Source organism: Ambystoma mexicanum, chromosome 5p, assembly GCF_040938575.1.
Source record: "Ambystoma mexicanum isolate Mex_15411 chromosome 5p, UKY_AmexF1_1, whole genome shotgun sequence".
NCBI lineage: Eukaryota > Metazoa > Chordata > Amphibia > Caudata > Ambystomatidae > Ambystoma > Ambystoma mexicanum.
The window spans coordinates 830,719,602-830,740,992 of NC_090930.1; the positions used below are offsets into that span (position 1 = coordinate 830,719,602).

The 21,391-nt window shown below is 46.3% G+C and overlaps 1 protein-coding gene across 4 annotated transcripts in view; it reads right to left on the reverse strand.

Moving 5' to 3' along the window:
* HERPUD2 (HERPUD family member 2) overlaps positions 1-21,391 on the reverse strand; it is a 1,113,814-nt gene that overhangs the window by 238,298 nt on the left and 854,125 nt on the right. For 2 of the 4 annotated variants that reach the window (XM_069613247.1, XM_069613248.1), the window contains one exon: positions 8,579-8,905. In XM_069613247.1, the coding sequence (XP_069469348.1) occupies positions 8,579-8,905 (327 nt within the window). The remainder of the gene's footprint in view (positions 1-8,578; positions 8,906-21,391) is intronic. The other 2 variants (XM_069613249.1, XM_069613250.1) reach the window with 1 other exon arrangement.

Genomic DNA, 21,391 nt, shown 5'->3' on the forward strand with positions numbered 1-21,391 from the left:
GTTCAGATAGAACATGGCTGTCGTGCTGTCCGTCCGGATCTGCACCGACAAGTTTAGCAGATGGGGCTCGAACGCCCGAAGCGCTCGGAATACTGCCAGAAGTTCCAGCAGGTTGATGTGGTTCTTGGCTACTGAGTGAGACCAGAGACCCTGAGCTGTGTGGTGGAGATGGTGAGCTCCCCACCCAGTCAGGCATGCATCTGTAGTCACCACTGCTTGTACTTCGGGATCGTAAAAGGGTTTTCCCCTTGCAAGATTCTCTCTTGTCCACCAGTGTAAGCTCTGTACGAGTGTTGGCGAAACGACCACTAGATCGTCCCACTGACCACTTGCCTGAGACCACTGTTTCGCCAACAATTCCTGCATGGGACGCATGCGCAGACGCGCGTGGGGGACCAGGTAAATGCATGACGCCATCATGCCCAGTAACCGCATTGCTTTGCGTACCATTATTTGTTGACCTGACTGATAATGTGGAATCTGCAGTAGTATATTCCGAATTCTCTCTTCCGAAGGGAAGGTCAACCCTTTCTGAGTATCCAGGATTGCTCCTAGGAACTGTTTTGAGGTGCTTGGCACCAGACTTGACTTCTTCTCGTTGATAGAGAAGCCTAATTCGTGGAGGAGGTCGATAGTCCTCTGAATGTTTGACCTGCAAATTCCTGGGGTTTCCCCCGTTATGAGCCAGTCGTCCAGATAAGGGTACACTGGGATTGCCTCCCTGCGTAGGTGTGCAGCTGCCACCGCCAGTACCTTGGTGAATACCCTTGGTGCTGAAGCTATCCCGAAGGGCAGTACCTTGAATTGGTAGTGGCGACTGTCTACCTTGAAGCGCAAGTATTTTCTGTGGGCTGGGAGCATGGAAATATGAAAATAAGCATCTTTCATATCCAAGGTTGCCATGTACTCCCCCTTTTTTAGGAGGGGGATTACCTCTTGTAGCGTGGTCATACGGAATTTTTGGGGCTTGACATACTTGTTGGCAGGCCGTAAGTCCAATACTGGGCGCATTGTCAAATCTTTCTTTGGCACAAGGAAGTAAGTTGAATAGGTACCCTTGTTTACCTGGTGTCCTGGGACGAGTTCTATCGCGTCCTTTTCTAGCAGAATGGCGATCTCCTCGAGAAGGATCTTCTGATGTTCTAAGGAGTGTATTCTTTGTCGTGGAGGGTGGTTCCGGGGACGCTGCAGTAATTCTATACAATATCCTGTGGACACTGTTGACAGCACCCATCTGTCTGAGGTGATCCCTTCCCAAGCCTGGGTGAAGTTGGAAATGCGTCCCCCTACTGGGGTTGCGTGAGAAGGGACCCTGAACTGAGCGTCACTGCTTTGGTGGAGGCGTGCCCCCTCCCTTGTTGGGGCTGCCTCTGCCTCTTCCACGACCTCTCTTGTTACCCCTGCCGTAACTTTGGGTAGACTGCTGGTTGTTGTTCCATTGTGTACCCTGTCCTTGGGCATAGTTGCCTCTTTGTGAATTTTGGCCGCGCGGGCGACGAAAATTACTATTCCCCCTCTGGTTAGGGGGTTTGTTGGTAAGCTGGCCAAGGGATTTGAGAGTCTCGTACTCGTCCTTGGCATTCTTAAGTGCGTCTTCGACCGCTTTCCCAAACAATAGATCGGGTTCCACCGGCTTGTCTATTAATGAAGCCTGGGTTTCTGTTTTGAACCCCGATTGCCGTAACCACGCATGTCTCTTGATAACAGTACCTTCTGCTATCAATCTTCCTGCGTTGTCCGCGGCGTCGAAAGTTGCTTTTAATATGCAACCAGACACGGCTCTCCCTTCTGCCGAGATCCGAGCCAACTGGCCCTTTAACGGTTCAGGAGCAGAGGCTATGAGCGCCGCGACCTCTTCCCATTGATGGCAGTTGTAACTTGCCAACAGGGTGGTGGAGTATGCGATCCTTGCTTGGTAGGCGGACGTTGAGGCTACCTTCCTGCCAAACCCGTACAGTCTTTTGCTCTCCTTGTCAGGAGGAGCTTCTGACGACGATAAGGGTGTCCCAGCCCTCTTCCGAGTGTTGGTAACCACTAGGGGGTCTGGTTTAAGATGTCCTCTTATATAAAGAGGGTCAGACTGGGCTGCCCGAAAAAGTTTTTCGACTCTGGGGTTGACAGCTCTGGTGAGGTTAGGATTCACCAGGGATGGATCTATTCTACGTTGGATGGATTTAAGGATAGGGATGGTCTGAGCGACCGGCCTCCTCTCTCCCACCAACTCTTCTGCGAAGTCCCTTTCCTCCTGTACACCGTGGGTGTCGATGTGAAAATGTTCTGCTGCGCGAGCGAGAACTTCATTAAGGAGGGGCTGGTTATCAACTGGCAAGTCGGTAACTGGGGCTTCGCTCTCTACCGGGGAATCTACTCTGTAAATTTCCTGCTCATCTTCTACCTCCTCCAGGTCCTCATCATCCGCATAGTATTCAGTCCCGGTTTGGTCCTCCATAATTGTAAACTCCTGGTCCCCTTCAGGGAAAGGCTGTCCTTGGTATCTGGGGTGTGGAGTAGAGTATGGAGTAGAGTAAGGCTGCACCTCGAAGGGTTCAGGTCTTTCGAACCGGGCCTTTTTACTTAGGGGGATAGGATCAGAGGAGCCTGAGGGTGTGGCCCCTTGAGGGTCATACGAAAGGAAATGTTCTGGGTTTTTGTCATAAAAATCAGCTAAGGAAGACATCCTTGACATGACCCTGTCTATGTCTTCACTGGACCATTCTTTGGAACAGGGTATGACTTTAGTAGGCAACTTAGAGGACTTATCAAGGGTACCCTTGCTGGATGTTGATGTCCCAGTAGATTTATGTGTGTCTGTCTGCTTAGGGTGGAAGGATGGTCTTACAGGAGTGGAAGGCTGTGCTTTCCGCTGTTTCCCCCCCTCCTCGTGCGTGGAAAAATGTTTTCCCTGCCCCTTGGAGGCCCCAGAGACTTTCGACGCCTGGCGTCGAGGGTCGGGAGAGGTAACTTGTTTCGAGCGTGGGGCCTCGCTGGTGTTAACTGCGGCCTCGGTCTCCTGGAGCGCGGCCTGGGGGTGGAAGTCGTCTTCGTCTTCAGACGATCGAACTTCCGTTAATCTAGGGAGCGAGGCACTCTTGGCAAGAGTGGATGATTGCCTTGCGTCATGAGGCGATCTCGATCGAGAGCGCCCAGAGGACACCGAGTCGGACCGTTCTATCTGTGCCTCTTTCCGAGAAATCGACGTCGTCGAGGTTCGGTTGGGCTTAGTGTGTTTAGTGTGTGTAGGGTGTGTAGCGCTTGCGTCGCCGGGGGTCTTCCCCATAGCCGCCCTGCCGGACAACCTTCCGAGGTCGGGGACCTGCGCTCGGCAGTCCTTCGACGCCGTAATGCCCTCGCCGTCCGAAAGTACGGCGTCGCTGCCATCGCTGAAGGCGCCCTCCGCTGCCATGGCCGCCTGCCTGGCGTGGTGGGCCCAACGCTTTGTCGAACGGTCCTTAAGTGTCTTAGGCTTAAACCTACTACACGCTCTGCAGTTCGCTTCGGGGTGGTCCCTTGGCAAGCAGAGATTGCACGTGGCGTGCCTGTCGACCCAAGGGTATTTGCGGTTGCACTTGGGCAGAATTGGAAAGGGGTACCCTCCATACGCACCTTGAGGCAGCGGGCTGGTAAGTGTAGGAAATATATAAGGTGTACCTATATACCAAGAGTGAAGAGTATGTACCACCCCCCACTCTCCCTACTTGCAGGGCCGAGGCCAGCGGCCTACTAGGCCCGGGCCGAGGCCAGCGGCCTTCCGAGGCCCAGATCCGTCGTGCAGCAGCCGACGGTCGATGTCTTCTCCAGCCGTCGTCGAGGGTCGACGTTGGGGTGGGGAAGGATGTCAATAAATAATTTTAAACTTCAATAATTAGCAAAAGTATGGCTAAGGCCAGGGGACTCCGCAAGATGCTTCCGACCAGTATGGCGGAAAAAAACAATCTGAGGATCCTAGACGCGTGAGGGATCTTGGGTACAGTGGACGTCACACTAGGGATAGTATTACTGGCACGCCTGTGTCGACGCCCGTGTATATCCTTGGATATTCAATTATATTCGCGTCACTCATCACATACGTCTTAAACTTTGTTCTTTGCAGATTTCTTCATACCATGTTGTTGCTTGCAACCTTGGTTCTAACAGACCGGTCTGCTATCAGTTTCCCCGACTCACCGGCTGTGTTGACTTCAATGGAGTGGCTTTGCTGTAGGAGCCAAGGACAGTGCCACAGTGGCAATCGCTCCTCCTCGCATATCGATGCGGAAAGCCCCGGGTACCTTTGACACAAAATGCACCTTTCTTCAGCTTTAATTTCTGTTCTTATGTTACTTATCCCAGAGGGCTCGTGAAAGTAACGGTTTGCTTCCTCTGCAATGGCCATGGACAATTCCATCCTTGCAACCCTTTCTGGTCTCGCTGTCTTTCTCCTCGTATTAAACCACCATCTCGGAACTGCTGCTTCCTCGTGTGTTTGGCCTTGCTCTCAGAGTGCTTTCGTGCTCTGCCTTTTATCCCTGGAGGGAAGAGAAAGGGAAGTCAGGTGGTGTGTAATCAAAGTTGATTGCCTGATCTTGTCTGGCCTCAAAACTGGGACAACATAGAGTCTGTACATAGGAATCCATTGCCCATGGACTCCCATGGGCCATCCTCATCACGCCCATCTGCCTCTCGTTCGTCCCATTGTTGCTCAGAATTAGGGAGGGGGAGATTGGGTGTGAACTTGAATACTCCTTAATGGTAGAAAAGGGGGTGGAGAGATGATGGGAATTACAAAAGGGCCGAATATCGCGTCCGCCCTTTGAACATTCTCCTATGAATTCTCCACTTAGTTGGTTGTCCCTTTTATTCTACCTCCAGAATCGGGACTTGAGAGAGACGGCACCGCCTATACAAGGAGAGACCTGTCTCTCAAGGGCCACATCCACCAAACAGAGCAAAGTGTTGGGTAACACATCTGATTGTACATGTGATTTTAACCAAAATACTGAGGTGCTCCTGATGGTTTTTAAATAAAGTTATTCAGCAGTGAATAACTCCCTCACCTTGGGAACAACAATGCTGTCAAACAAAGGGGAGGCAGTCCTTGTAGCCAGACTCACTGGGTCAAGTGTTTCATTCAGTGCTGGGCTTACAGCACCACCTAAATCAGGGAGAATTGGAGTAATCATTGCTGGACTCTTTAGAATAAGCTGAGACTCCGAAAGCACACCAACAATGTTCCCTAAACATCTGGAGAGCTTGAGTGCTAAGATTATCAGAAAACACTGGAGTGCCTAAAAGAGAACCACACAAGGTACACCACTGGAATTCCACCAGTAGAAGAAGCAGGTCTGGCAAAATAACCCCCACATCTCCCAGGCCCCCCAGAGCCCTTTCTTACATTGTCAGGGTGAACTGTTAAGGCGTACAAAGCTCAGGCTTCAGCTCTTGCAAAAATTGAATTTATAAAAAGTGCAATAGTCATAAATATAGGATCATCAAACAGTCTATTTAGAAACTAGAAAAAGGTCAGATAGAAAGTTGCAAAGTTCTAAATCAGGTCGGGTGTATGGGTAGCAGGGATAGAAATGTAAGGTATTGCAGTCAGTGTTAAATTAAAGGCATTTCTTAAAGTCTGTCAACAACATCATAGGCCGGAAACAGGAGCCTTGTCTGTGGGATGGTCATCAATGATGTGAATTCAAGAAAAAACGTGGGCTGAACAAGAAACCAAGCCGAGGGCAGCATAAGGACAAACAATTAGTGCAGGTTTGGCTCGCGGTGCATGGGGGTCCCTTTTTTCCCAAAAGCCTTCTTGCGTAAGAAGTCTTCTGGTACTGAGTCCTGCAGCCAGGACATCCCATGGCCCTAGGGGGCAAGTGGATTTAAAAGGAGCTAACATTACAATCCATTCTAACTCAGTGTGATCAAATATCTGAGTTATTCACCAGTCAGACATTTATTTCAAACACTCGTGCACCATCCGCAACATCATGTAACTGACCAGCTTACAACTGAGCGGTCTGTATCCAGAAGACTGGTCTTTAATACTTGCAGGAGTCCCCCTGAAACTAAATATTCAGTTATAACACATGCCATCCACACACTGAAATCTATAATCTCATATTTTAGTTATCGGTAGCTGGTCTTGTTGCCTAACCTCAAGTTGACATACGCACAAAGGGCTATCACAACCATAATACAGTATACATTCATCCATAACCACAAGCAATCCAACTTCACACACACACACACACACCATACTAGTCATACTATATGCCTTACCTACAAAATAAACCCCAAATACGGTCTGCCTAAAGTAAAATCAATGACAATGCATGAAGCAGATGTTCAAAACATGCCCCACAATATAACTAAATTACAATACCACCCTCAGGATAATCATCCAGCTAAGTAACCCAGACATTCAAAAGTATTCATACACAACCCAGTAGCACACTGTGAAACAGCACACGCCCAACCAACACGCAAGCCACATGTTAACCAAACAAGAACACTTCTACTGTTAACCACTACTTTATTCAAATTTCTCCGCACATACACTGGTACTTCAATACCATCAAATATTGCAACGCAATTGCACAGGATAAGGTGTGCGCACACACACACAAAACTACATCTGCACAAGGACGCTCGCTGGATGTTCACCTTCCGTACATTAGGCAAACACCCTCAAACACAAGACTACATCCACTTCTAAATAAATAGTGCCTATTCATCACCACATTGGCTAGAACTAAACCTACACACATACACACCCTGACATTCTCAAAGAACACTCAGATCATCATATACCCACACAAGAACAGCTTAACTGATGCTCCACCTATGAGAGACGGCATGCACTCAAATCAATGCCCCCTACTCATGACCAATGAAAACTCAACAACCCTAACACACACCACTTACCAATATGTGTCTGCGGAAGTCTTGGTAGATCCCAACCCAAGATTATTCCAATTCAGCCACACATAAAACCCATTAATAGGCAGCCACACAGCAATAGAAGTATTGTCTTAGTGTTTTTTGTGTGCAGGCGCATTCTTTTTCTGACGCTCTCTCAAAGAAACATTTTACGTATTATGCTCTAACTGACCACACAAGGACGTAACCATCACCCCCCAAAAAAACCACTTACTTTGATCCCACGTCCACCAACCCATATTATAAAACAAATATGCAAAACACAATTTATGGGCAACATTATCCTAAATTACCGTGCAAATTGTGTCCACTTCAAACCTCTAGCTTTGCAAAACATATACTTGATCATTCACCTAACCATATGGGCACAGCAGATAGTCGAAAAACGTTAACACTGGGCAGTCCCACAATAGGTAATCGAATTAGCAGAACGTACACTCCAAAAACATTTAGACACAACATTACAAGGCACACCAAAGACCCTGTGGTAGAGCACAGGAATCTACAAAATTCAAAGCCATGGGTGTGGAAATATTCAAAGATCAAAGCGGGCAAACCTCACATATACCGCAAGCCCACCCTTAAGGGACATGATTCCGCTGTCTACAGACACATGACTAGAGATGGGTAGAGAAGGTCCCACCACTATGACGCTCATACCAAAAGGATATCCACAACTAGTAGACAATATGCTGCTAATAATCCTATAACCCAACTCGCTACTTAAGTACAAATTCACAAGACCAAAACGACATCCACGTGCTCTGTTACCAGAAATTCAAACCCATGGCCCAATTATTATCTGTCCTACAGTGTTTGCCATTTTCAGGCCATTCCAGGGCCCTGGAGGATAGCTCATGGGCAACACATTGATCTTGGAAGCAAGACAAGACAACAGGTTTGAACCCCAGTCCCGCACTTAGAGACTAGTCTCCAGTATTAAGCATGTTAAAATAGATTAATTATGTTTTCCTCCACTCAAACTACACAAATCTTACCAACTTTTAAAAATCTACCCGTTTGTCAATTTCCAAACCCAGTAAAGCAACTCAATCTGTAAGCAAATCAAAATCCTTTTCCTACCACACAATATCCATTTTCCTGCAGTCTCTGATCCACTTTTCCAGCCTTACTCCCCTTTATAATATACACTATCTCCACATTCCATTGCAACAAATTTGCAATAAGAAGTGATGTCACATTCTAGGTCCTTACTACACAAAGGTTAAATATAAAAACCTCCCATTCTTATTTATTTAGCACTTTTTGCAGTCCAACTAGATTAAATATACCATTCAATTCATGTTTCAGCTGACCAACATAGTGTAGAATTTGTCCACAACTGATCACCTTTCTGGCTTTTAGAAGATACTACTTAAACTAAGATCCCAGACACTCCATTTTGCCGCCAAATTTTTACAACACATTAGTGAATCGTCTTGTGTTTACATACTTCTTTACCACAAATGGACCTTTTGAGGTCTTCAAATTTGTGACTGATGTATAGAGTGAGAATGCTTCAAACTGTTTAATTAGTTGGGTTTATCAATTGTTCAGTTAGTCGACAGTCATGTCAATGGAGGAAGAACCAGCACGCTGCGTAACATATTGTTACAAATTAATCCAGACAGGAAAAAGGCAAATCTGTAGTAATAGTACTTACAGGAAAACTAGCAGCATGGCTCCCATCATCATGACAAAGCGACTGAAGGAAGAGTAAAAGTACACAATACTGAAGAGAATGGTAGCTCTGGTAAAAGTGTACATCCAGTCTAGCCAATCTCGGTTGAAGTCCTCTTCATTCATCACTGGTCCTCCCTGTGCATTCATTTGAACATTTTGGTTTACTGGCCTGTTCTCCTGTGGCGCTAAATTTGGAGCTGCTGCTTGTTCATTCTGGATAACAACTTCCGACTGAACTCGTGAAGGAGGTACAGGTGACGCTTGTTGATGGTTCGATGCTGACAGAGCGGAAATGGCAGCTGCATGACTGAAACAGATCAAAATATACTTTTCAACATTAAATATTACTTCACCGTTCTTTACCTAAAAGAAATATCATCTAATCTATGTTGCGTTACCAAACAAAACAACTGTTTATCCCACCATTTCTATATTACTTGTGATCCTTTCAATTTTCAATAGGACCAAGTATAACAGTTCTTAGCTTGAAGTTCAGAAGATGTAAAAATAAACAACCCCTTCTCACTACTTGCCAAGCAATTGCCAGGGTCTAATGTTCCAATGCTGCAGGTCCTGGGCTGGTTAAGAAAATGTAAACCAGTGGCAAGCATAGTCATTACCCATGTGCACCCAGAAAAAGAAACAACCCACCCCCTCCTTTGCCCACCCCAACCAGGATAAATGAAACACATTGGTCAATGCCAGAGGGAGGCAAAGGTTTGCATTAGAGAAGCGCAAATAAGCCGCCAGCCCCTAACTGCTTTGACATTACCCAGTGTATAGTGGGATAGTGCCAGGCAATGTGGTAAAAATTCCCAGTTTGGCCAATATGGCTAAAGAAAAGCAGTGCTCAACAGAGGCTCACCGCTGCTTTTTCTTCTCAGCAACTACTCAGAAATGGTGAGAAGAGGGATTTTTCTTTGCCATGAGCATTACTTCCCTTCAAGATTGTGTGCAATTTCCGAGGTCCTTCTTCCACAGGCACATGTAGAACCATGTTTAAGCATTAGTTGGAGCACAAGAAACAGATTTAATGAAAGGAGAGAGCAAAGTATTAAGTGTGTGACAATAGGTTGCATGGAAGGGCACAGCTACTTTGGTGTTTGTATGTGTAAAGCAGATACTGCAGGGGAAGAGAGTTTAAGTTCTTTAAGTTATCAACCCATTGCAATTCTGGATTCTGACAGCAAGGTATTTGCGTCAATCCTGCTGTCACATTTGGATTCATGTATGGATGAGACTGGGAAAATAGCAGACTGGTTTCAGGTGGAAGATGGGAACATTGTTGAATGGTCTCGTGGTGAACTGTCTGCAACACTTGGCCTGGAGTGGGAAATATGAGAGTAAATATGTCGCCTCGCTGGATCTTACTGCAGCATTTGATGCAGTGGATCGTATGCAGTTATGGGCCAAGTTACATTCATGGGGTATCCCTCTAGGTTTGTTAAAATTAATTGTTGGTTTGTTTTCAAACACAGACATTCAAGCTCTCTTGAATGATTCAGGTGATTTGTCATGGACTATTGTGACTGCCAGAGGTGTCAGGCAGGGTTGTGTTCTTGCACCCTGCCTGTTCAGTCTATATATCTGGCCGAAATTGAGAACCAGTTGCTCCCGGCTGCCTTTGTCTCTCCCAAACTTCATAGTTTGAGATTCCGCTGGTTGGCCTACGGAGAGAACTACCTTATATTTGATTCCACCGCTGTGGGACTCCAGCGTTTAATCAATGCTTTTGTGAAGTATGTGAATGAACATGCCTTGAAAGTTAACCCTGAAAGATCGAAGCTTATCCAGTTAACAAAACCTTATACCAACAAGACTGGATTAGTACAGTGGAGTCTATGCATACGTACTCCTCGTTATCACTTCTACGGGGCGAACACAAAAAGGCAGGAATACTAGCCCTGTTTCCGAGTGTCAATCCAGATAAACTAACTCAATCTATTTTTCTTCGCTTTCGTTGGAATTTGAATTTGTCTAAGCAGATTTTGGTGAGGTATGGTCCGATATCACCTGATCAAGAAGCTTGTTGAAGTGAAAGTTTAGACATTGGCTAGTAGAATGTTAGGTATTAACAAGTTTATGATCCTTGCATTTTAAAAAAAACTCCTTTTTTTCCCCCTGTGATAAGGATAATCAATTATGGATCACTTCTTTGGCTGGGCGCACTACCTCCACAGTAATAACAGTTACTGTATTCATTAAAGCATTGAAAGTGGAAGAGCTCCCTGCTAAAGCGTGAAGCAGGCACTATGCTGTAATTGGGAAGGCGATCACTTTTTAAAATATTTATGTTTAGTTGATGAATGGAATTATCTGAAGAATTTAATGTAATGAATCTTATGAGATGGATTTTAGGAATATTATAAATGTCATGTATTATAAAGTCATTTTTTGTAATGAATTATTGTGTAATATTTTACCTTTGTATGTTATGAAAGTTTGAATAGTTTTCAGCCATATAATGAAAAAAGAAATAAAAAAAGGAAAAAGAACATTGTGCAATAGACATAGAAATAGAGATTTAAAACTTTTATAAAGACAGTAGGAAGGGTTGAAAAAAACAAATGAATGTTCAGTGAAAATAATTTGTAAAAACAAACTCATTTTGTGGGGCATCACTGCCGGATCACAGCAGACCCATTGCCTCCCGGTTCCCCAGGTAACCTCTGTGGGGCTGATGGAATCCCTGGTGAACCCAGTTATGGGGGAGACCGGTGACGGAAGCACGAATGACTGATGATTCCGCCCGTTTTCCAGAGGAGTGGGGAGGCTTCCTTGAAATGGTGCCGGCACCCTGAATGGCGGTGACGGCTGGCGGGGTAAGGCCCCAGGACGGTGGGTGATGTCTGTCTGTCAGAGATCGGAGCAAAGCTGCTGATTGTCAGAGCAGGCCAGTCGATCCTTGGGGAACAAAGGGGTATGGAGCGCTCCTGCATTGCCACTTCACCGCAAATCTAATGTCGGTGGAGGTAGGGGTGCCCCTGAGCTGTGACTAACTCTCCCATTGCTGGGGGCCCGGGGCTGAGGAGACCCCCCCACCATACCTGTATTCCCAAGGCTTAGTAAATGGCTAATCGCACAAGCCAATGGAGCGCACTCAGAACACCCCTCCCCCTCCGTCTTAGGTGGTAAGAACTTCCACTTATGACCGGTTCTATGGGGGGTGCTGTGGTGTGGTGCCATTGCTTATGCTGCATGACTGCAGTGTCTTTCCCTCTCCTGCTGATCCACCCCTTATCTATCTTAGCCTGGTTTAACCTTTGGCTACTTGGGCCTGCAAAGTATTTCTGAGCAACACTTACGCCATACAGGGTGTTTAAAGCTCATTAGCCTTCATGATGGCTAAATAGCCCAAATCCAGCGGTTTCGCTTGAAGAAGGGAGCGACACCCCGGATTACCTAGCAATTAAGGTAGACCTCGGTCACCTCCTAGAAGAGATCAAGAGGGTGATTCAGAGTGGTATTGCAGAGATCTCCTGCCCATCAGGTCTCCGAATTTGAACAACGTGTGAATGCCCTGGTACAAAAATGTGTGTTGCTGGTGTCTTGGCAGGAGGATGCCACGAACCATTCGAAGTGCAACAACATCAAGCTTAAATGTATTCCATTGGACGTGAACAATAAGCACATGTCTGCATACGTGCAGGATGTTTTCCCCTTCGTACTGAAGCCCCAACCGGACAATGCCATGGTCCTGGACAGAACTGATAGGTTCTGTCGCACCGCCGTAGGACTTGTGGACCCGCGCCAGATGCGTTGAATCATGTGCACTTCTACACAACCAAGCAGGAGATCATATAGGCTACCCGCGGTATGACTGACCGTCTTCTGTGAAGCTTCCATCCTGCTGTATCAAGACCTTGAGGTTGCCACATCACAGAATGGCGGTGCTCTTAAACCGGTCATCCAGTTTCTCAGAAGGGAAAAGACTCCTTACAGATGGGGATTCCCTGCTATGCTTTGTTTCAAGTGGGCCAGCAGGAAATTGTCGATCAGCATGCAGAGTGAGGCGGAGGCCCTTCTTCGCCCAGAACCGGTTGACCCCACAGCTGACAATCTTTCCTCCTCCCCAACCTTGTCTTAATCTGTGGGCCCCAGGCCTCAGCGCAGTTCATGGGTGAAGGCTGGGGGATCTCCATTTAGGTTATACTCTATGAATCTTACTATTGCCCACCTTACTTGGGTTAGACTTGTCTTTGGATTAATATTGTACCCTGTGGACAATGTATGCGGCCCAAACAGGCTGCAGAGATTATGCAGGACCTTTGCCTCTGGCGTCACTGCTATGGCATGATGGTAGTCTGGCACAATGCCCACAGGAATTAGCTAGAGCTACAATGGTAGTAGCTCCTGTTCACAGTCATTTTGATGGTTATTTTTCTTTTTGTTGTTTTAATGGGGCGGCAGGGTGGGTTTTCATGGTGTTTTTGGAAGGAACAATTGGTTGCCACCATGTTTTTACTAAGCAGCTTTAGTACAGTTAGTTGGGTAGCTTGTGCATCTGTGTTACTGCCCATGTGTTCTTCCATGGCCGCGTGCACAATTGATAACTCACTGATGAGTCTAAATGTTCTCACTCTTAATGTACAGGGTCTCAAGTCCACCAATAAGCGCAAGTCAGTGCTTCAGAGACTCTCAGATTCGAATTCTTCATTTGCCCTCCTGCAAGAAACTCACCTATTCCACGCGGACGCATATAGACTATGCTTCAGAGTTGCTATAGTAATATCTAGCATCTTTTGGTGCTAAGAAGGGTAGCACTGGCATCATTGTGTCTAGGGGGTTCCATGTGAGGCTCTCGACATCAGACACATCCCACTAGGTTGCTACATTGGTGTTAAGGGACGTCTGTTTGGACAGGTGTTCACCCTCATCTCCCTCTATGCCGCTAGCACTAAGCAATGCGATTTCCTGCTGGATTTCCTCTCTGAGATGCCCTCATTCACTGATGGCCATGTCTTTTTAGGTGGTGAAATTAAATAACCTCCGAATCACTGATAGAGGACTCATCCCAGATCCTCGAATTACTTTAAAAATGCCCTTACTTTTGCTACACTTGTCAGAGAGAGCTGAAGGTGAACAAGACCACGCACTTTTCGTACTTTCACAGAAGCTATTCTCGAATTGATACTGTGGTGCCCCTGCCGTTGTCTCATGTATCCAAGGTGTCCAAATTGGGACCCTCATTCTCTAGTCTTGTGGGACCTACGTATCCAGAGACAGATACCACCTCACAACCCTCCTGGGAACCTTTACAATCCAGTCCTCTGTTATGGCACTTAAGGACAAAATATCACAGGCGATGCATCAGCATTTCATAGAGAACTCAGCTGAGGTTAGCTCAGAACCTATCCTCTGGTACGCAATGAAGGACGTCATCAGGGGGCAGTTTATAACGCATACCACTGCTTACATGGAAAGACTTGATACATTCAGGGAGGAGTTAGCGGAGAGGGTTAAGAAGAGCGAGACTGCACATACATGAAAATGCTCCCCAAAAATGAAAAAGGATCTCAGAATAGTACGTAATCAGATTGAGTTGCACCTCGCTGACCATACGGCTCAAGCAATTGCCACAACCAATCTTATTAGGCAAAGGGCAATAAGGCCAACAAGTTACTTGTCCATAAATTTAAATCCGTAAATAACAAACACAATAGTTGGACTTGGAGACCCTGGGGGGACATGCACTACACTGAGGAGTCTAAACTTGACATAACTGAACAGTATTTCTCTGAAACACTTCCTTCAGTTCCTAGCCCCCACACCTTCAAATGGTGTATGTACAGGAAGCAAATCTGACACAGCTGGCAGGGCTGATCGAGAAGCCCTAGGTAGCCCGATCACTGCGGTAGAGAGGACGCGATTTAATCACTCAAACAAGAGTACATCACACTTTTTTATAAAAACGTTTCGGCCTCAACTTCTTAAACCCTTGCCAAAAGTGTTCCACAAGTTTAGGGCATCACACCTCTATGGGGAGAGTCCTCCATAATTCTAATCTTGAAACCCGGAAAGGACCCTAATCTCTGATCGTCTTATAGACCCATCACCTTACTGAACATTGATGGTAAACTTTATTCATAAATATTAGCAAACAGACTCTCCTGACTACTTCCGGCTCTTGTGGATTCAGACCAGATGGGATTTTTCCCTGGTAGAGGCACCCATGACAATATAAGGCGCCCTCAACCTCATAGAGGTATCGGTAAGACAAAAACAGAAACTGGGGGTCTTTGCCTTAGATGCCACCAAGGCTTTTGACAGGCTAGACTGGTCCTTTATTTAGCAGGTGTTGATGGCATATAACATTGGCACTTATTGTTCCCAAACATACTTACCCTACCATGACAATCCGTATTAACTGTGAGCTCAATGAACCCATCGCAATCATGGAAGGTACCAGGCAGAGGTGACTCCCCCCACCCCTCATCTCCCTGCACATTTTTGCCTTGGCTTTGGAGCCATTTGCAAGGTTAATTAGGCACCATCTGGAAGTTACAGGAGTCGTGGTCAAGGGAGTTCCCTATAAAACCGCACTCATATGCTGACATCATGCTCACCTTCACAGCGCACAGTACACTCGCTAGCAGCCATTATGTTTGAATTAGAAATCTTCAAACTGGTCTTTGTTTTCTCCATCAATTACCTAAACTCCAATGGTCTAAGGGTTTCTATCTCGGAGGACGATCTGACTACACTCCGCGATATATGTCCACGGAACTGGATGGATGACTCAATTCCTTACCTGGACGGGCTTATCCTGGCTTGCCCTAAGGAGACATATTGTGTTAAATTCCCCAAGCGCTTTAAAGAACTGAGCAATGACTTCTAGAAATCGAGCAAACAAGAGATCTCATTGCATTGATGGGGCATATCACCGCCTTCAAGAGGACTCTTGTGCCCAGATTCATCTGCCCCGGTTCAGCTCTAACAGTTAGGGTCCCGCTCACACCTCTTCGATAAGCTGCAAAATAAAATCTAACTTCATATGGGCGGGGGAAAAACCCTGCATCTCTGGCCGTGTGAAGAGATCAGTAACACTAAACAAAAGGGTGAGACAGTCAGGTAGCCCGGACTTGTTCTGATATAATACTGCTATGAACATTTCGGACACATTTTCCTGGTGGGATCCTGTTTACCTTCCCAAATGGGCAATGGAACAACCCCTGTCCCGTGTCACACTATCCCAACTGTCCTATGTTGACTCAATAAAGATCACCTAGTCGGTGTCTCTCCTGGCCTCCACTCTAACCACTTTGCGATATTGCAGGAGAGCCGTTAGAGGCACGCAGCCCGGCCCGGTCATTTGTCACATATAGTGGGTAACCACGACTGCACACCAGGTCTCGGTGCCTAACACTTTTCTTTTTGGACACAGGGTGTACTCACAAAATTGTGCCCGCTCTATGGAGAGGGCTCACCCCTATCCTTCACTGACTGTAAAGACACATTCCACAAAAGAAAAAGGGAGAGGTACAAATATATTCAGCTTCAGCACTGAGTCACTAGTCCAGCAGCGAGAGTAGCAGCCACCCACACCCATATAGCATTGGAACTCATTATAGAATATGGTGGACATAGGGGTAGAATTTCTAAGCTATACAGTTCACTCGACAAATACTTCTTTACATCCAGGCCAACATACATAGCTAACGGAATCTGTTGGTTTTCTCCATGGTCATCAGTCTGGCTTCAGAGCAGCCAGAGGCACGGAAACTGCTCTTCTGAAAACCCATGAAGATCTGCTCTCCAACCTGAACTTCAGCTCTCCCGCTGTCCTCATCCTCCTATACCTGTCCTCTGCCTTTGACACGGTCACTCACGCCATCCTGCTTAATCGACTCCACAAGAACCTGGGCATCACGGATCAGGCTCTAGCGTGGCTGGCCTCCTTCCTCCTGGACCGACCTTCCGAAGACCAACTTGGGTCCTTTTGTCCACCACCTCTTTCTCCACCTGTGGTGTCCCCCAGTGCTCTACCCGCTCACCCTGGCTTTGTAATATCTACCTGGCCCCTTTGGCCCACCTGATTTCCACTTTCTCTCCTAACTTCCAGTGTTATGTGGAAGAGGCACAGCTCGCTTTCAGGCTTCTCTTAGCCTCCTCTGCTTCCTCGCTCATTACTATCTGCGATTCAGGAATGGTGCGCCTCGAAAGATCTCTGCCTCAACGCCAGTAAGACAGATTCTTCTCATTGGTACACCGGCGCCCGCTTTCCCTCTCGCACTCTGGATGCTTTCCTTGGGCCCTCGCCCTGCTCGGAGGCTAAAAACCTTTGCGTCATCTTCGACTCCACTCTCTTCTTCTCTCCTCACATCACAGACAATGCCAAGAAGGCCCACTTCCAGCTGCACCTCCTCAGAGGTATTCTACCTTTCCTTACCTTCCCCCAGAAGCTCATTGTCTCCAGAGCTCTGGTTCTCTCCAGGATGGACTATTTCAACAGCCTCTTTCTCAATCTACCTAACTCTGCTGTTTGTCCCCTTCAACTAACCCAGAACAGGATTGCAAGACTTATCCTTGGCCTCATTCCCACGGACCGCATCTCTCCAGCCCTGAAATCTCTGAACTGGGTCCCAGTAGCTGCAAGGATCAAGTTCAAGACCCTTTACATCGTCCACAAGGCTTTCTGGGGCCAGAGTTCGCACTATACCCAACTAAATACCTTACTTCCATAGCCCTTTGCTCATCTACCTTGAACTCCCAGAGGGTCAGACGATTCTCCAAGCAGAGTGTGGGGGGGGCAGATCTCTTTCTTCTGCTCTGCAGGTGCATAACTCTGGAACAGCCCCCCTCCCCCTCCCAAACTTGAGCCGGACTACCTGACCTTTTGGAAACTGCTCAAGACCTTCCTTTTCTCCTCTGCCTTCTCTCTCCCTCCTTCTTGCTAACCTTCCCGTCTGCCTGCCCTGACTGGGTGCCTTCCTTGTCTCCTCTGCCTTCTCTCTCCCTCCTTCTTGCTAACCTTCGCGTCTGCCTGCCCTGACTGGGTGCCGGGTACCCTCAGTCTCGCAGGGTACAGGCCCTTCCATTATCAATCTTCATGCACTGCCTCTGGGCCTACCGCGTTCTTAGGGGCTGTAACTAACGCCTACTGCCCCATATCTTCCATGCACTTACCCAGAGCTGCGCTGCCCTGGCTGCACTTCCACTGAGCCATGGTTGCCCTGATCGAACTTTTCCCTTCCTCTCCCCTGAACTTCCCCCTCCCCCTTGCACTTTGTTTTGCACTTGCATAATCCAAAGAACACAAGGCCTAGTAGGATCGTTTGTTCTCGTCTCCCCTCTGTCTCCCACTTCCTTGTCTTGTGGCGTCTAGAAACACTTGTATAAAGGCGCGTTATAAATACCATATCATTACTGGGAAACAGATCTGGGCCCCCCTATAAATGACAAAACCTGGTCGGAGATATGGTCCCATACTCACGCTTCCTCTAAATGTATTACTAATAGAGAATGTATATAAGTGGTACCGAACCACCCAGGGCCTTAAACTTAACAGCACTCTGGACCCTACTTGTTGGCGAAAGTGTGGTGTGGTGGACAACCATGTGTGGTGGATGTGCCCCATTGGTCATAACGTCTGGGCCAAAATTATGCAATATGTTAAAGCGATCAAGGGTGCCCAGTGTGATGAATCCTGCAGAGTCCTCACAGAATTCCTGCATAAAGTCTCCTCCCAGGTGGCCAGGGGAAGGCAGCCGCTACCTGATCCTAACCCTGTGGGTGGTATTAGCTGGGTGGATCACCTGCAAGGAGAAGAACCCCCAAGGGAATAGGATGGCTCTGTGTGGAGAGCCATGGTATTTATCTTCATCAGAGGGGGAGAGTTCAATGATGCCAGAATATCTAATGACGTGTTTTCAGAGTGAGGCTTCCCTTTCAAAAACTTGTTAGTAGTAAAAACCGTTATGATCAACATGGGAATAAAATATATAAGTTTCAGAGCATGAATACCCTGCTTATGATACTTCTAATTCTCCCTTAGGTTTGAGCTATGAAGTCAAGAACCAACCATTACCTCCTCTAAAATTCTTAACTAAAGGTGTATTGAATAAACAGCGTGAATTAAATAAGGTTAAACTTGAAATTTCTGATACAAAAAGGAACCAGAACATTGGGGACTTCAAGTCCCATAATGCCTTAAGTACTGGGACGAGGAAAAGGGATTCAGAGGTACAGAACTTCAGTATGCAGTCTAGTGGTTCCAATGAACCACACCAGAGCGAGACTTTTGAATATTTAAAGCCGCTTCAGGTGCAGGCAATGGAAACAAGAAGCTGGATCAGTAGAATGAGTTGCCAGCCGCAGTTGCAGCAGCAGAAGCGGAGAAACGTAGACACCAGAGCCACCGCTGTCTTTTATGCAAATGTCGGTACTGAGAGGGTGTTCTGAGTTGAAAACATTAAGTGCAGTGGTCGTGCAGTGGGAAGCAGTGTTTTGACAGGCCGTGGGAGAGAGAAGCTCTCCTTATTTCGTGCCTCGTTCTGGTGGATGGCGAGTACGGGAGTACACAAGGAGCAAGGCATGCTCCTTTGCCGAACAGTGCGGGCTGCGAGAATACGACCGAAGCTGTCAGACATTCAAGAATCAACAGAAGCAGCACGGTTCGAGCAGATGCGTGTAGAGAGACATGTGACGCTCCGTAGTTGCACGCTGACGGCTAACACACATTTTGAATACCAAACTAATGCAAGTCATGTTGGCATTATGCTCACTTCGAAAGAATGCCAGAAAAGAAAGGTTACAACTGTCATTGCAGAAACAAAGAGGGGGCAATATTGAACCAAGACAGGAACCTGCATTATCAAAGTAAGGAGGTGTTAATACTAAAGAAAGACTATAACTACCATTGCCAAAGTAAAGCGGGGGTAATACTTCAGAAAGCGTATAACCAACAGTGGCAAAGTAAAGAGAGAACAATATTGGAGAAAGATTGTTATCATTCTTCACAGAGTGAAGAAGAGGCAATAGTTAAGCAAGACACCAACAGGCATTGCCTAAGCCAAAGAAGGGCTCGTATATTACAAAGACATTGTCAACAGTTGATTGATGTGAAAGTAGGAAATCAAAAGTAGCAGTAGAGAAGCACTAATTCTAAAAAGTATCAAGGAGGAGAAGAATACAACCTGCATTACATGTAGCAAATAAATTAGTGGAACAAACAGCACCAATCTGTATTGTGCCCTCACAGAAGAAGTTGTGAATATCTATGTTGCTGAAAGTCAAAGACGTGTCTAAAAGTTTGAAGCAAGCCTCAGTGTTAGGAGGTTTTATCCTGCCAGACGAGTATACCAGGAAAGGGATTATTTAATGGTTGTCCTGGCAGGTTAGTGGACCAGGAAGAAGACATTGAAGTACTACATTGTGGTTCAAGGTTGTGAAGCAAAGAAAGTGGCAACACCATTAATGTGTTTGATGAACTGTGGTAAAACTATTCTGACAAAACATTGATGTTGTTAAAGAAGAATTGTGGAAGTGTTGGTTTTTCAAGGAGAAGTTATGTTGACATTTTGACTAATATTGGCCAACGGCCAGGTGAAAGACTTTTGGAGTGAGAAGAACTTTGTTTTATCAGAGCAGAGCTTAGCTACTAAAAAACGTTCTTATTTGGAACTTTGATTTGGAAAATCCTGCTTTGAACCTGGGGAAGGGGAGCCAACCCTGGTTACAAGGATACATGGTTACAATGTTCATGTTTAAGCATAACTTATTTTGTTAAGCTTGAATTGCCAAATCATACCTTTATGAGTTTGATGCATGCATAAGTGTGAGGGATAGATTCCTTTTATTGGAGTGTTTTCCTTTAGTCTTAGTTTGATATGCAGGGAAACCCTTTTTAGGTTACGGATAGCGAGGTAGTTATCACACCTTTATAAGTTAATAAAATGGCTACTTATGAAAAACCTTTATCAAGTTGTCCGCCTCGCATTTCTGACCCCTCACGCCAGCTGCCTCTGTACCAGGCTAGTAGTCCTTCTGAGTGGACCGGGCGAGGGGAATTATCCACGTTCTGATCACCTTGTGAAATACTGCTAGCAGCGAGAATCACAATTGCCTGAGCTTGCAGGTGCACGGCAGGCCCGATAAAAACTATATGGTGGGTCAAGATCTGGGGCATCCCGGTGGCCAAAAAGGTGACCGCCCAGTTGAACAATCAAAGGTCTAATTATCGTAATGCTTGGTTACCATTTATTGAATACACCAGGGACTACCCATTTGTTTTGCTCTTGCTTGGCCAAATGAGGAGAACCTTTAGTCTTACATTTCCCCAGCCCCTGGCAAAACAAGTTATTGGACTCAGATGGGCACAAAAATCGCACTTAGACTAATCGTTATAATAAACGATGAAAATGGCTGGTTAAAGGCCCTTTTTTCACTCAAGTTACATATAGAAAAATAAGCTTGGCATCCATAAACACACAGCCAAATGAACTGTTGTGTTTGTTTCTTGCTCCTCGGAGTCAAAAACTCAAGGATCTTCTGTTTTGCTTTTGGTGCCATCTCACGGTGCCCATTATGCCATTGTATCCCCAGGAAAATCACAGTTTCTGCCGGACCCTAGATTTTTACATCAATGATCTCCCATCCCTCCTTGCGCAAGCCTTCTCTAATGAGATCCAAGTGTAATTGCACACTTTGTTAATTTTTGCCTTGAATCAAAATGTCATCAATGTAATGTGCAATTTGTATGTCGGGTTTGCATGGGATTTTATCTAAATGTTCTGCCACCAGCCGGTGACAGATTGTTGGACTATGCATGCAGCCCATTGGCAAATGATTGAAA